Source organism: Cydia fagiglandana, chromosome 12, assembly GCF_963556715.1.
Source record: "Cydia fagiglandana chromosome 12, ilCydFagi1.1, whole genome shotgun sequence".
Lineage (NCBI taxonomy): Eukaryota > Metazoa > Arthropoda > Insecta > Lepidoptera > Tortricidae > Cydia > Cydia fagiglandana.
Genome location: NC_085943.1, coordinates 1,485,760 through 1,501,470, shown reverse-complemented (window position 1 = coordinate 1,501,470; position 15,711 = coordinate 1,485,760). Strand labels below are relative to the sequence as shown.

General features: G+C 39.1%; 1 protein-coding gene across 2 annotated transcripts in view; it reads left to right on the top strand.

The window, feature by feature from the left end:
* LOC134669408 (phosphatidylinositol 3-kinase catalytic subunit type 3) overlaps positions 1-15,711 on the top strand; it is a 46,745-nt gene that overhangs the window by 27,472 nt on the left and 3,562 nt on the right. For both annotated transcript variants that reach the window (XM_063526941.1, XM_063526940.1), the window contains exons 9-15: positions 8,980-9,085; positions 9,992-10,098; positions 10,904-11,011; positions 12,108-12,219; positions 13,336-13,535; positions 13,991-14,418; positions 14,939-15,143. In XM_063526941.1, the coding sequence (XP_063383011.1) occupies positions 8,980-9,085; positions 9,992-10,098; positions 10,904-11,011; positions 12,108-12,219; positions 13,336-13,535; positions 13,991-14,418; positions 14,939-15,143 (1,266 nt within the window). The remainder of the gene's footprint in view (positions 1-8,979; positions 9,086-9,991; positions 10,099-10,903; positions 11,012-12,107; positions 12,220-13,335; positions 13,536-13,990; positions 14,419-14,938; positions 15,144-15,711) is intronic.

Here is a 15,711-nt window from a genome sequence, read left to right as displayed (position 1 = left end):
GGGCAAGGTGGGGCAGTTGCCCCACCCTGGTCTCTGCCCAATAAGCTAAGAATTTCTGTTTCAACCGTCGTACCCTGTTACAACGTACCCAGCCTCCCCTACTTCTGCCCCACCCCTTAAGAAATGCTGCATACGCCCATGGTACTTGTACAAGTTGTATATCAACTTTTACTTGTTTTAGCCTTGACGATATGTTCCGCTGGTTTAGTAGTAATTGTTTTAACTATACAGGGTGATTCATGAGACGTGAGCAGGACTAATCCTGCACACTCAGTAACTGATAATTGATCGATCACCGTCGTATTTAGGTGAAACAACCACACTTTTTCCTATTTTTTAACTTTTTGGCGAGGGAAAATTTAATTCTCTACAATCATGGTCACCCTACACGGCCTAATTAATAAATATAAAACCTCTTTAACCGTAATGACAGCATTATGATTATGAAGAAAATAAACTGTCATACTTGAGTGAGATACGAGTTTTCAAAAGTAACCAGACCGTGATGACATTCAATTTGACACAGAATATCGGTAGTTTAGTATTCTAACTGTAGGGTGACCATGCATGTCGTAAATAAATTAATAACTTTTTTTTTCAACACAACTAGATAATTAACGTTAACCTCACTAATACTGATACGAAACAGTTGCTTATAATTTACGAAATGCGCAGTGTTAGTCCTGCTCACGTCTCCTGAATCACCCTGTATAGTAACTCTTTATAAGTCACGCAATGAGCGATAAATAATAATGCAATGAAACCGTGCAATGCAACGCTACGCTATCTATAAACTCGTATTTGTAATTAATTAACTATCCAGCATTAAAATACAATTTACAAAATTAAAGCAGAAATATACTTAAACTTCTTTCCGCCATCGGTCTATGCGACTCATAGACTAGGAATCCTCTAGACCGAGTTCAGAGCAATTATTTCATGCAACCGATGATGCCAAAAATGCGGGGGTGCGCAAAGTCCCGTGCCGTGATTGGTCCGTTCAAAGACACACAGTTTCAGTAATTGTTTACCATCAGGCGATTCGTCTGCCTCCTCTATCATTAAAACCCGGCCAAGTGCGAGTCGGACTCGCCCACCGAGGGTTCCGTACTTTTTAGTATTTGTTGTTATAGCGGCAACAGAAATACATCATCTATGAAAATTTCAATTGTCTAGCTATCACGGTTCATGAGATACAGTCTGGTGACAGACAGACGGACAGACACACGGACGGAGTCTTAGTAATAGGGTCCCGTTTTTACCCTTTGGGTACGGAACCTTAAAAACCGCTCACATAGTTCTTTGGTCCAGAACTGACAAAATTAGAATTTAAATCTTTGTCTGACCAAAGTAAACTACTAGCTAATCTGTCTTTGCGAAGTTTGAAACAGAATAAATGTATGGTTCTGCCATTTTGAAACAGGTACAAAGGAAATCCATATTACCTATCGAACCTGCTCGCAAAATTCACATTTGTGTTTTTGAAAGATTTTTCGCCTAAGCTAAAGATTTTTCGCACAAACAGCGACGCTTCGCGGTCGCTCGCTCGAAAAATGCATAAATCGCCTAGCTCAAAGGCCTATGCCGTGGAAAACCATCGATCGTAACAAATAATTAACCTTAGTATCACTTCGCATAACTGTCGCATTAACTATATTGCACATTAATCGTCCAAATATTACACAATCCTGCATTAACTTCCAAACCTCACGTTTAACGACTTTATAAAATTTAAAAGCAACCTTATATTTTACTTATTAAAGTACATTGTTGAATACATCGGTGAAGCAAGATAAGAGGTTCTAAAAGTAATAGTTAGTGATTATACAAGATTTGGGCAACCTGACGCGTGCCAGTTTCAACCGCATTTTTTAAGAAACGAACGTGTTTAACGGTTTCTAAGTTATGAATAGTGCGGACTTTTAAAATTTTTTGAAAAAACTGTGAAGTGATTTAGGTTTTTTTTTATTGTGGCTCGGATATATGTGTTGTGTGTGGATTGTAGGAAAAAAATCAAATTTAATATTTTATTTTCCTTATTTTATTTAGTAAATTAATTGTGCTTTTGCACTTTTTGAAGTTTGGTTAAAAACCTTTGGTTTAAAGTTTTTTTTTTTTTTAAAAAGCAGAAACGTCTGCGAACATAAGTGATGCTATACTTCGTTTTTTTTGCATTAGAAATTAGGTAAACAATCTTGATGTGTCTTTTAATTGACAAACACATTTTAAAAATAAGTTACGGCAAATATGTAACAATTATGAATCTAATACGATCATTTATATTCTTTTGCTTTCATAAGTAATAGTTTTTGATTTTTAAAAAGCGTTTTTCAATTAAAAGACATGTCAAGATCGCTTACCTTCTTGCAAGTTCTTTCTAATGCTAAAAAAAAACGAACTATAAACACAAATAAGAATTGAACAAAACATTTTGCTTTGTGACAATGGGTTTTATTGGGTATTTCCGTATTGATACGAGTTTAAGAAAAGAGAGTACTCCCATCTTAAATGCCGACAACGCTCTTTTAACCCCTCTGGTGTTGCAGGATTTGCAGGCTCGTTTGCTGCTGCACTATATCATAAAACAAAGAAAATATTTAAACGATAGTTTAATTGTATTGTAAATTATGTCTATTGTTTTTTAATATGTAGTTATGGTTAGCACGTGACTAAATCAATCTTGTTTTTATTAATTATTCAGAAATAAATTTCAAAGAACCTGTTTTTTTTAAGTAAAACATATTATCTATCTATATTAGGGCTGCGGTCACCTATAAGTGTCTAAGCATCTGTTAATGTTAAATGTCCTTGTTCCTATGTAATTGTGTAGATGTATCATCCGTTGGTGATCCTTAAATAAATAAAATTAAATTAGGGTCCATCATCAAAGTTAATGTAATACATAATATTTAAAAAAATACATTAAAATAGTTAAAATACCGAACTAAACACCTAAGGTCAGGTAAGAGGAACTATGGGGGAATGTGGACACTTGTAGGGTAAATAAACAGTTAAAGATACTTAAAGATATTAAAAAAACCGGGCAAGTGCGAGTCGGACTCGCGCACGAAGGGTTCCGTACCATAATAAAAAAAAAACAAAAAAAAAGCAAAAAAAAACGGTCACCCATCCAAGTACTGACCCCTCCCGACGTTGCTTAACTTTGGTCAAAAATCACGTTTGTTGTATGGGAGCCCCATTTAAATCTTTATTTTATTCTGTTTTTAGTATTTGTTGTTATAGCGGCAACAGAAATACATCATCTGTGAAAATTTCAACTGTCTAGCTATCACGGTTCGTGAGATACAGCCTGGTGACAGACGGACGGACGGACGGACAGCGAAGCCTTAGTAATAGGGTCCCGTTTTACCCTTTGGGTACGGAACCCTAAAAACTAATATTTACGTAGAAGGACTTTTCTCATACGGTTTCTCTTACACCGACAAAAATAACGTTTCCCTTACCCCACCTGACCGTGTAGTTTTTACAATAACATACCATGTTATTTGTTACGTAGGTATTCATGCTCTATAATAGTCTATAATAAACGGATTCAAACATAAGTTTTGGCTACAGTATGACAAAAATCACCCATAGTTCTATTTTTATGGTTCCGTACCTCAAAAGGAAAAAAACGGAACCCTTATAGGATCACTCGTGCGTCTGTCTGTCTGTCTGTACCCCCCTTTTATCTCCGAAAATACTGGGTCTAAAATATTGAAAAAAATAAAATACACAAAATAGTTCTTTACCTATAGATGACAGGAAAACCTATTAGAAATGTGCAGTCAAGCGTGAGTCGGACTTAATTACTTAATTTTTGATCCGACCACGGGTTTTTATTTGAAGAAACACATTTCATTCACGTTCCACATAAAAAAATACATTGTTAAAAATTGGGTAATGTACGGAACCCTTAGAACGCGAGTCCGACTCGCACTTGACCGGTTTTTTTACACGGAACTTGAAGTACCTTTCTTCCATGCAACCTACGCTAATGCAATTGAGGTCAATATTGTTGACAAACGAGTTCGGTGCCTTTGACTTTTATTTTTAATTCTCGACCGTGAATAGTGTTGAAAACATTGCGTTACTTGTATTGAAACATTTTAGTTATACTACTCTTAACCAAAGCCGTGACCATGAGTAATGTAAATACGTCGTAAAATTAAATATAAACATCTCAATCCCTACTAATTATAATAAACGCAATTAAAATAACTCTGTCTGTCTGTCGCAAACCGAGCTGTACCTGAATTACCTGATATGCTATAAAATTCTTCACTTGCGACAAGAGAAGTCCGTTTTTAGGGTTCCGTACCCAAAGGGTAAAACGGGACCCTATTACTAAGACTCCGCTGTCCGTCAGTCCGTCACCAGGCTGTATCTCACGAACCGTGATAGCTAGACAGTTGAAATTTTCACAGATGATGTATTTCTGTTGCCGCTATAACAACAAATACTAAAAAGTACGGAACCCTCGGCGGGCGAGTCCGACTCGCACTTGTCCGGTTTTTTTAGTTCCGTAGGTCCTTTACTACTAGGAACCATCATAGTTTCGCCATGTCTGTCTGACGAATAGGGGTAATTTGCAACCATTTCCTGATAAATTAAATATTTTCGCAAATAATCGATCTAAAACAAATGTTGTTGAGTCTACAAAACGTTTTCCGGGTTAAAATAACGCATTTCTAAATACATATATACGATGTAAATAACAGAAGCCTAAAAGTCCCGACTCAAGATTTGCCAGCGAACAATGGAGCGCAGTATACTAGGAGTCCGTAGAATCGATCGGGTAAGGAACACAGAGCTGCGCTCCAAAACTGGAATCGCAGATGTGGGTGTGAAGGCCGCCAAGCTCAAGTGGGATTGGGCGGGACATATCTGTCGGATGCACCCGGACAGATGGGCCAAAATAGCGACCGAATGGGCACCACAGATCACCCGAGGCAGAGGCAGACCAAAAATGAGATGGCGAAACGACCTGGACTCATTTTGTGGCGACTAGGGGGAGCATGCACAAAGCCGAGACGAGTGGCGAAAGACAGGGGAGGCCTTTGCCCAGCAGTGGGACACAATGTAGGCTATAAAAAAAAACTGATAGTGTAAAGCTATAACATAATATCTTATCGTTTTCGGGGGCCCTTACTAGTTTTCTAGTTCTATTTCGCACTCTTACTAATTACAGGGAAGACTTTGTTGCAATTAAGATTTAATTTGTGCACTATGGTACTAATTAGAACAAAATATAAAGCTTACCTAATTAGTACTTGGTACGAGTGTACACTACGGTATCGATTAGATTATTACCGTGACTGTACCTAACACAAAAATAATTATTTTACTGTACTGGGGCCCGTTTCTAAAAAGAACAGAAAGGGACTTTGTATTACATGTTAGGGGTTGTGCACAAATCACGCGAGGTATTTTTGGCTACTTTTTGACCCCCCCTAACCCTTGGTGACATTTGGTGAGGTTTTTGGCTACCCCCCCTCCCCCCACGCAACCTCACGTGTATTTTTTTGATTTTTTTTAATTCGACCTAATTTTAAGATAAATAGTTTTGTATTTAGAAAATATATTCACAGAGAGAGGCCATGGTTGAGCGAATGAACTTGACCCTTAGTCTCGTTTCCCAGTGGGGTGGTGACAATCTGGTCACGTTCAATGCCTCCAAAACGCAGACGTGTCTATTTTCCGCAAAACGGAGTCCATTCGACCTGACTCCTTCTTTCCGGGGTGCATCTGTACCTATTGCCGACAGCCTGGAACTCCTCGGCATGGAGCTGAGTTCAGTCCTCAGCTTCGGCAGCTTCATTGAGTCTAAAGCACAAACTGCGGCCAGAAAGCTGGGCGTCCTAAATAAGGTGAAGCGATACTTCACACCTGGACAGCTTCTAACACTTTACAAAGCTCAAGTCCGGTCGTGTATGGAGTATTGCAGCCACCTGTGGGATGGCTCAGCTAAATACCAACTCGCCGCTTTGGACTCAGTGGAGCGCAGAGCCAGGAGGATGATTGGCGACAAGAAGCTAACGGCTAAGCTTCAGTCTTTGGCCCATCGGCGGAAAGTCGCCAGCCTGTCGGTATTCTACAGGTTGCACTTCGGGGAGTGTGCCCAAGAGCTACACGAGCTTATTCCACCGTCCCCATTCTACCATCGGACTTTTAGACGCACGGCCGGTTTCCATCCTTACTTGGTAGATATTCCACCAATTCGCACGAAGCGCTTTGCTTCTACTTTCCTTATGCGCACTGCCAAGGAATGGAATTCCTTGCCGGCGTCTATATTTCCGTGTTCTTATAACCCGGCAACCTTCAAATCAAGAGTGAACAGGCACCTTCTGGGCGAGCTCGCTCCATCGTAGGCCACGTCTACGCCTCGGCTAGTCTGTGGCCATGAGTAAGCCCATTCATAATAATAAAAAAAAAAATATTGTTTATTTTATATTTTCGTTAAATACATTCGCTATTTTAAAGTGCAGAGTGAAGATTTATGTTTAACGAAACCGAGAAAAGGTATTTACTCATGTGGTTGGTGTTTTTTTCTTAGTTTCGTTTACTGTAGAAACGTACACGTGAGGTTTCCTTATACCCCCCTCCTCCAACGTGATCTATCGTGAGTTTTTCGTGATCCCCCTCACCCTATCGAACCTCGCGTGATTTGTGCACGACCCCTTACAAGTTTTTGAGAAACGGGCCCCAGGTGTGTTAGTACTGTAATAGGTTAATATATATATCGTCGTCTAGTAGCCACAACGGGTCTCTATTGTTTCCCAAATAGTTTTAAGTCATAATGTATTGTTTGTCCGAATTTCCGTTCGTCATAATTGGTTTTTCTCAGAAACGCGTAACTTTTCAGGATTGCCATAAAACAAACCTAACCTAACCTAACCTATCTATAGAATAACCTTACGAAAATCCTGAAAAGTTAACGGTTTCAGTTTTATGGCTAACGATAATATGACAAACAATACATTATGACCTAAAACTTTATGGGAAACAAAGAGACCCCAGCCACAACACAAGCTTTAATGATCTTACCGTGGGACTAGGTCGATCTGTGTAAAATTGTCCTATAATATTTATTAATTTTTTATTTTATTTATTTATAACTACATATGTGAAAATTGTGAGATAGTGATGTTTTGAAGACTAATGTGAAGTGTTAAGAATGCCGCAAAAGGAAGTTAGCAATGGTATGTATTCGTTTATTTCCAAAAAAAACTCGCTATTAAAATATCAAATTTTATGTTAATATGTTATGCTATATTTTAAAATGTTGAGATTTGGTTTAAGGGGCTGGCATCCAGGTCATAAAATTCCAAAAAAAAAAACAAGAATTGACACAATTCTAGGGATTGACAGGGCAAGCTATGCTGGCGCCATCTGTAAAATACTTAACCGGCTAAGCCCATTTATAGTTTTGTAGTTGGTTCATATTAACCGTTATCTTATATGCCATATATTATTTAAAAACGTAAATGTCACGTATTTGTGATACAATTTACTCGTAGGTATATTGTGAAGTAAAAACTATAGACAAAGTAACACTTAATCGTATAAGGGGTCATCCATTAATTACATCACACGTTTAGGGGGAGGGAGGGGGTCAAGAAAATGTGACATATTGTGACATGGGGGAGGGGGGAGACACAAATTTTGTGACGTCACTTTAACTTCATCAGTAACCGAAAATTTATTTAAATTATTTTATTCGCTGTACATTTAAATAACAAGTTTTTAAAACGATAATCGTTTTTATTCGTTTAATTATCTTTCCTAAGCAGTTTTAGGTTATAAAATTACTAATATTTATATCGTCAAAAATATTTTGATAAAATATTAATAATACTTAGGTACTTACTTAATTCGATTTGGCGATTTCGTAGAAAAAATGTGACGTCACACTAGGGGGGAGGGGTTTGCCAAATGTGACCAAGTGTGACAAGGAGGGGGGAGGGGTCAAAAAACCTAGAAATTCGTGTGACGTAATTAATGGATGACCCCTAAGTCAGAGTATACATAACAGCTTAAGCAGAAGGCGCCGAACGGGCCAAACATTGAAGATAAGTAAACGTAAGCATGCCGTGCTTATGTATAAGTAATACTAAACGTGATTCATGATAGTTTCACGTAACCTTGTCTTCTCTTCAGACTAGATTCGTGACCTTCATGGAATGATAAAGCAAACAAATGAAAATATCTTAATAAGTACTTCCCTTTTAAATACTCGCATAAGTCCATCACAACGCTTTTTAGGGTTCCGTACCTCAAAAGGAAAAAATGGCACCCTTATAGGATAGCACACAAAGAAAATTCCTCTGAAACCGCACAGTTACCGTGGGCCTTATTAACTAGTCAATTGTGTAAAAATGTCCTATAGTATTTATTTATTTAGTTTCCCATTTACTTTCCAGAGTATGTCTCTACTACCCAAAGGTTGATTGAAGGAGATCGCTTTTCTGAATTTTTAGTCTTTTATAAAAAATACAATTTTTATGGCGTAATTTAGGTTAGGTATCCGCTATATTACCAAAGAGAATAAAGTCTATAGAGACGGATTGTCAAAGTAAATTATGTAGCCACTGTAAATTTACTGCCATCTTTAGACAAAACATAAAACTGCTGTTAGGACGCCATTTGACTTTGATCCTTATTCTTTTACTGATATGTGTTAACTTATTAAATATTGATATTCACGCCATCTACTCGACTATAGGCCAAAGATATGGTTCCATGTTTTCGAGCGATGGCGCCACAACCTTCAGCCTATGCTCGAGTAGATGGCGTGAATATTAATATTTAAAAAGTTAACACATATCAGTTAAAGAATAAGGATCAAAGTCAAATGGCGTTTAAACCGTTTTAATTTTCTGTCGAAAGATGGCAGTAAATGAACTGTAGCTACATAATTTACCATGACAGTAACTCTCTTACTTAATGATCAACTGTTTAACGGAGTATGTTTTCCAGCGGAGGTGCGCCAAGCCCTGTCCATGATGAAGCAATGGGCTCCCATGGACGTGGAAGACGCTTTGGAGCTCCTCACACCCAAGTTCACACACCCCGCTGTCAGGAAGTAAGTTATGAACCTTATTTTGTATGAAATAGAATTGATAACAGATTGGTTACTAATGAAGCAATGGGCTCCCATGAACTTGGAAGACGCTTTGGAGCTGCTCACACCCAAGTTCACACATCCCGCTGTCAGGAAGTAAGTTAATATGAACCTTATTTTGTATGAAATAGAATTGAAAACAGCTTGGTTACTAATGATGAAGCAATGAGTTCCCATGGTGGTTGTTTATGACGTGTCACAAGATGGCAGAACCTACAATGCACAAGAAAACGTACCTGAACTGTAGAGGGCAGCACCTTCTTTGGTGTTAAGTGTCAATGTCAAGTTTATGTTTCCGATTTAGACCACAAGATGGCAGACCCTTCAACGCGCACGGCCTCTATACCAAATGTTACCTTATTTTGTAAAAAATATGGAGCGGTTAAGTCTTTTAATGAAATATTAAGAGTAGAGATATACATGTCATTGTACAGTCACCTGCAATAATATGTTACACGACGAAGGCCGCAAAAATATCTGACACGATCTTATTTGTTGAGCCATAAGAGCGTGTCACATTTTTTTGCGGCCTTCGAAGAGTAACATATTATTGCAGGTGACTGTACCTACTCATTATGTTCATAGAGATTTTTATTTAACTCTTTTTTTTCACACACTACAGTTAGTTATAAAAGGCTTGCTACACGGTCGCCGACAAGCCCCCAGACCGCGTGGCCTTGGCCGGTCCCGGACCGTGTAGACAGTTGTTACCAACAAAATTTGACCAAAACTGACCAAGGACAGACCAAGGTCAGACGGTTAGAAGGCTTGTCGGCGACCGTGTAGCAAGCCTTTAATGCTAGTGAAAAAAAATCACGGCAGTCAAGGTGCATAGTAAAATATTGTTATTAACTTCACTTTTTACAGATACGCCATTTCGCGACTGAAGCAGGCACCAGACGAAGATTTATTGCTGTACCTCCTGCAGCTCGTACAGGCGTTGAAATACGAGGACTTCAACGAAATACACGAAGGTAGGATAATACATCACATCTAAGATATCCAAAGTAATCCATCAGTTTGACGACCAGTCTGGCCTAGTGGGTAGTGACCCTGCCTGTGAAGCCGATGGTCCTGGGTTCGAATCCCAGTAAGGGCATTTATTTGTGTGATAACACAGATATTTGTTCCTGAGTCATGGTTGTTTTCTATGTATTTAAGTACATATTTATATGTATCGTTGTCTAAGTACCCACAACACAAGCCTTCTTGAGCTTACTGTAGGACTTAGCCAATCTGTGTAAGAATGTCCTATAATATTTATTTATTTATCAGTTTCATTAATAAGGTAGAAGTACCTACTAGTGCTCGACGCTGCACTAGTATTCGACATGGGCGCTTTATGTCAAAGTGACAAGGATTAAATTTGAATACAGAAAAATCTTCTCCGTTCAAATTTAACCTATATTACTTTGACATAAAGTGCCCATGTCGAATACTACTGCAGCGTCGAGCACTAGTACCTTACCTAAGCACAAAAGGTTTTCAAAAAATATACTGGATTGATAGAGTTCATTTATAAAGTTCATGACATTATCGCGGGCAGGCCTATAATTACACCTTATAAAACAAAGTCCCCGCCGCGTCTGTCTGTGTGTACGTATGTTCGCGATAAACTTAAAAACTCCTGAACGGATTTTCATGCGCTTTTCACCTATCAATAGAGTGATTTTTGAGGAAGGTTGAGGTGTATAATTTGTTTAGGTTTTGTGTAACCCGTGCGAAACCGGGGCGGGTCGCTAGTTAGTAGTTAATGTATTGGTGACTCCCTTATTGTAGAGTACGCGCGTATATGCGGCAAAGATGTGGCCGTGTATTCGGATTCAGAAGGGCGGCTGCTGCAGAGCGGGCCGAGGGGAAGCCAAGCCAGCCTGCTTTCCACCTCTGGTAATTATTGCTCTTTTACCTCTTTGACTGCACCGTTGCATCTACATCTGCAGGAAGCCGTACATATGGCGGGTGACGGAAGCCTATGGAAGAGGCTGGTCAGCAACATTAGGACATTATGTCACGATCCTCAGCATTGAGGGAACGACTGATGATGGTGATGACCTCTTTGGCGGCCCTTATGTATTTATTAAGACCCATCAACGTGCACACTAGCGCCACTGGATTCGTCGATATCTATGAACACAAAACAAAAACGGCCGTTTTAACTTTGGACGCATAGATTGACGAATCCAGCAACATAAAAACTAGTTTGATGTGTTCGAAAGGTACTTAAATACACAATACAGTCCGTAGCGGCCCCCTTTTTTAAATATATTTCGTTAAATTTAAATAATCACGATTATTTAGCAGTGGCGCTAGTGTGCGCGTTAATGGGCTCTATCAGTCTAATAAATTTTACTATAGCGTGTTGTATAGAATAGTCATGAAAGTCAGTAGGTTAATTAACGTTATAACAAATAAATGTTTTTTCTTTACAAAATTAATTATTTGTTGATTGTAGAGTTCTCTTACAAGAAAATTGCAAAAATATTGAACTTGATGAAAATAGACTGTCACTACAATAATGTTTAAGAACCCCGGTTACAGCTGATCACCCAAAATGGGGGGAACCCCTTACAATACCGAGTACTGATATTTGAGAGAGGTACTAAAACCTGTGGCCTTTATTTTTTAACTTTGAAAAATTAAATAGAAACCATTTTTATTTATTTATTTATTTTATTTTAAACTTTATTGCACATACAAAAAGTACAACAGGCGGACTTAATGCCGGTATAGGCATTCTCTATATACCAGTCAACCATAGGGCGAAACAGAAAAGCGTCCATGTGGGTGCATTTTTCAAGCTATTTTCAGCAATTAGGGTCTGTGCGGAAAGAGAAGAGTCGTGAAATGTAGGGGAGACCATACATTCTAATCGTAGAATGTTCAGAGCCCAAACATTCTACGATTAGAATGTATGGGCTCCCCTACATTTCACGACTCTTCTCTTTCCGCACAGATTATATAATAGTTACAATATAATTTGCAGTGCTAACAGCTAGCGAGATGACGTCATCGACGATCAGCCGTCGTTCAGAAGACGACACGCTCACAGACAACACCGACAACAACAATTCTGTCGTTGACAACAATTCTTTCGGGTTTGTACAACATCTTTTTGCGTTTAACCTTTAATTCAACCCTTTGAACGTCACTCTGATAGTGCAATTAGGCTGTTGGTGTGTTAAATTTTGTGTTTCACTCGGTGGCAACATTTGTTTAACCCTCACAAGATTCAACTTTTCAAACCACTCGTTACGCTCGGGGCTCAATTTTGGGATATCTCGCTTGCTCGGGTATCAATATTAGCACGAGCGGTTAAACAAGAACTTTGCCCCTTTGTATTACAAATATAGTTGGTCAAGCAAATCTTGTCAGTAAAAAAAATCGCGAAATTCTAATTTTCTATGGGACGTTAACCCTTCGTGCCTACATTTTTTATATTTGCCGCCTTTTTCTACTCACAAGATTTTCTTGACCAACTATAACTATTAAAGTCAGTCCAAGCTAACTCAGCACGGACATGGCAAAATGACAGAGTGTGTAAGTGCCACCATTAACGTTAAATTTCTGTTCTCTTGCCTGGTTATGACTAATACTAGAGACCGTGCGCGTTGGAGGGTCTGCCATCTTGTGGCCTGAACCGGCAACATATATGCACATGTACATTGCCAAAGCAAGTGCTACCATCTACCGTTCTCGTCGGTACATTTCCTTGTATAGTAGGTACTGCCACCTTGTGGGCTACATCGGAAGCATAAACGACACATTTACGCCTCGCGCCAAAAATCTGACGGCTTCTATGCTGCCGCCTATAGTTCATACAAGGGGACTACTGTTTACTGCGCTGTAATTGGCATTTTTACAAGCTTTTATTTACTTTCACCTGACCGTTGTCTGTTTGACGGTCTGTAATCAAATCTTGCAAGTTAAATTTGATCCACTTCTCGGTTTCCGATGGAGCTGAAATTTTGCATGCATGTATCAATAGGATGACAATGCAATATTATGGTGTCATCGAGCTGATCTGATGATGGAGACCGGTGGTGGCCATAGGAACTCTGTGATAAAACAACGAAACCTAATTGTGTGTTGGTGTTTTTAGAATTGTCTCGATGAGCATTAGTTGCCTGTGGAAAGAAAAGTACTGTCAGCGGTAAAAGATTGTACCAAAAATGAAATTTTTGCCAAAAACTTATCTTATCTTTATATTACAGCGACGGCACCGACCCAACAGAAGAGCGCCTAAACCTGGCAACATTCCTCATATCTCGCGCCTGCAACAACTGCGTCCTAGCCAACTATCTCTACTGGTACCTCCTCATCGAGTGCGAGGATCGGCAGACCACGCAGGAAATGGCTATTAGGAGCATGTACCTTACTGTCATGAGGACGTTTAGTCATCAGCTCGCTAAAGGTAAAAAAACTAACAGAAAAAACTTGTCATGTATAGACAACAGGTGGAAACAATCCTTAGCAGTTCTGGCTGTCATTAAGAACAAGTCGGATAAAAATGAAGTTATCAAGGTACCAGCATCGCTTTTTTTAGTTACGGAACTATCCCATTTACGTAATAATCCCAATACACCTTTTAGTTTTTTAATTAGGGTTCCGTACCCAAAAGGTAAAAAGGGACCCTGTCACTAAGACTCCTCTGTCCGTCTGTCTGTCACCTGGCTGTATCTCATTAACCGTGATAGCTAGACATTTATAATTTTCACAAATTATGTATTCTGCTGCCGCTATAACAAATACTAAAAAAGTACGGAACCCTTGGTGGGCGAGTCCGACTCGCACTTGTCCGATTTTTGTTATTTTTTCGTGTCCTAAAGGTAAAGTGACCCACAATAATATGTCTACTATATTTCCCAGGCACCGCGGAACACCAACGCACTCGCTCCTTCCTCGCTCGCCAACAGGTCTTCATCGACAAACTAGTGAAACTCGTCAAAACCGTCACCCGCGAGAGCGGCAACCGTAACAAGAAGGCCGAACGTCTCCAACAGCTGCTAGCCGACCCCGACGCCTTCAAATTCAACTTCACCAACTTCGAACCTATGCCTTTTCCTCTAGACCCTAACGTGACTATCAAAGGAATCGTCGCTAAGAAAGCTAGTCTGTTCAAATCGGCTTTAATGCCGTCGAAGTTGACGTTTTTGACGACGGAGGGAGTGGAGTATGAAGCCATGTTTAAACATGGGGACGATTTGAGGCAGGATCAGCTGATTTTGCAGATGATTACGCTTATGGACAAGTTGTTGAGGAGGGAGAACTTGGATTTGAAGTTGACGCCTTATAAGGTTAGTTTGTTTTTCGTTGAAATGCTGTGAGTTGAGGGGTTTATATATCGTCGGGTGACAAGCAAAAGTCACTAACTAACACCATTGAAATTATTGGACTATAAACCGTGTTACAAGTGTAATAAAGTGAATTGTTACTTTAATTTTTTGATAGTACTTAGTGACTTTTGCTTGTCACCCGACGATATTTGGTATAGGCTATGTCATGCCCAATTTAAGTTCTTAGAGTGCTTCTAAAATACTTCTACAAATCTTAAAAAAAAGTTATAACTGTGCTCTTATTTGAAAATTCTGACGATATTTTAGAACGCAAAACTAATGCTGACTTAAAATACTGTCCCTTGTATAAAATGGTGTAGATAACAAAACTAAAGTATTACTTGATATCAATTAAATTTTTTTACCTATCTTAAATTATCAGTTTCACTGATTACGGGTTATCACAGCTATGTATAATCTACTTCGAACTACGGCCTTCTATTATGGGGTAATTCTATACAAATTCTTGATACTTTTACAGGTCCTAGCCACAAGCTCAAAGCACGGATTCCTCCAATTCATCGAATCAGTGACCGTGGCCGAAGCTCTAGCCACCGAGGGCACTATACAGAACTTCTTCCGGAAATATAACCCTTGTGAGGGCGCACCGTACGGGGTCAAACCGGAGACGATGGATACTTATATTAGGAGCTGCGCGGGCTATTGCGTTATTACGTATCTTTTAGGTATGTAATAATTCCTTATTTGTAATTCTTAAAATTCTTGTGTTACATGTTATAACCCACAGTTGGCCATAGTCAACAAAAGTTACAGTATGAAATTAACTTAATAAATTGTGATAAAGTTTCCTATTATTTGGTATGTACAATACATAGTCGTGGCGGTGAAACAGTTCAAACAAGTCAACATAGTTGACATATATGTCTCTATGGTTTTTCGAATGCAGGTTGGATAGTTTTACTTTGATAACTGGAAAAGTATAGTTAATTCTGAATACCTACATTTTTTTCCACAAATGGAAACTGCTGATTAATCATCAATAGGTATTCATCCCAACTCTAAATTCATACTAATGTCAGGCGTGTCTCACTCCGCGATTTCGTCGCTTTGCTACAGGTAGCTAAAAGTGCATCCGTTCGGCCCCAACTTTGGGGTTTGCCATAAGCCGCGCGTGGCGCTGTCGCCACCTAGCGGCCATATCTGTGCTGATCGTAACAGACGCGTTTTGTTAGAGAGTGAGTCTTCTGTACTTAGTACTATTATTTATTCTGTGCTAATGTATAATCAGGGGTG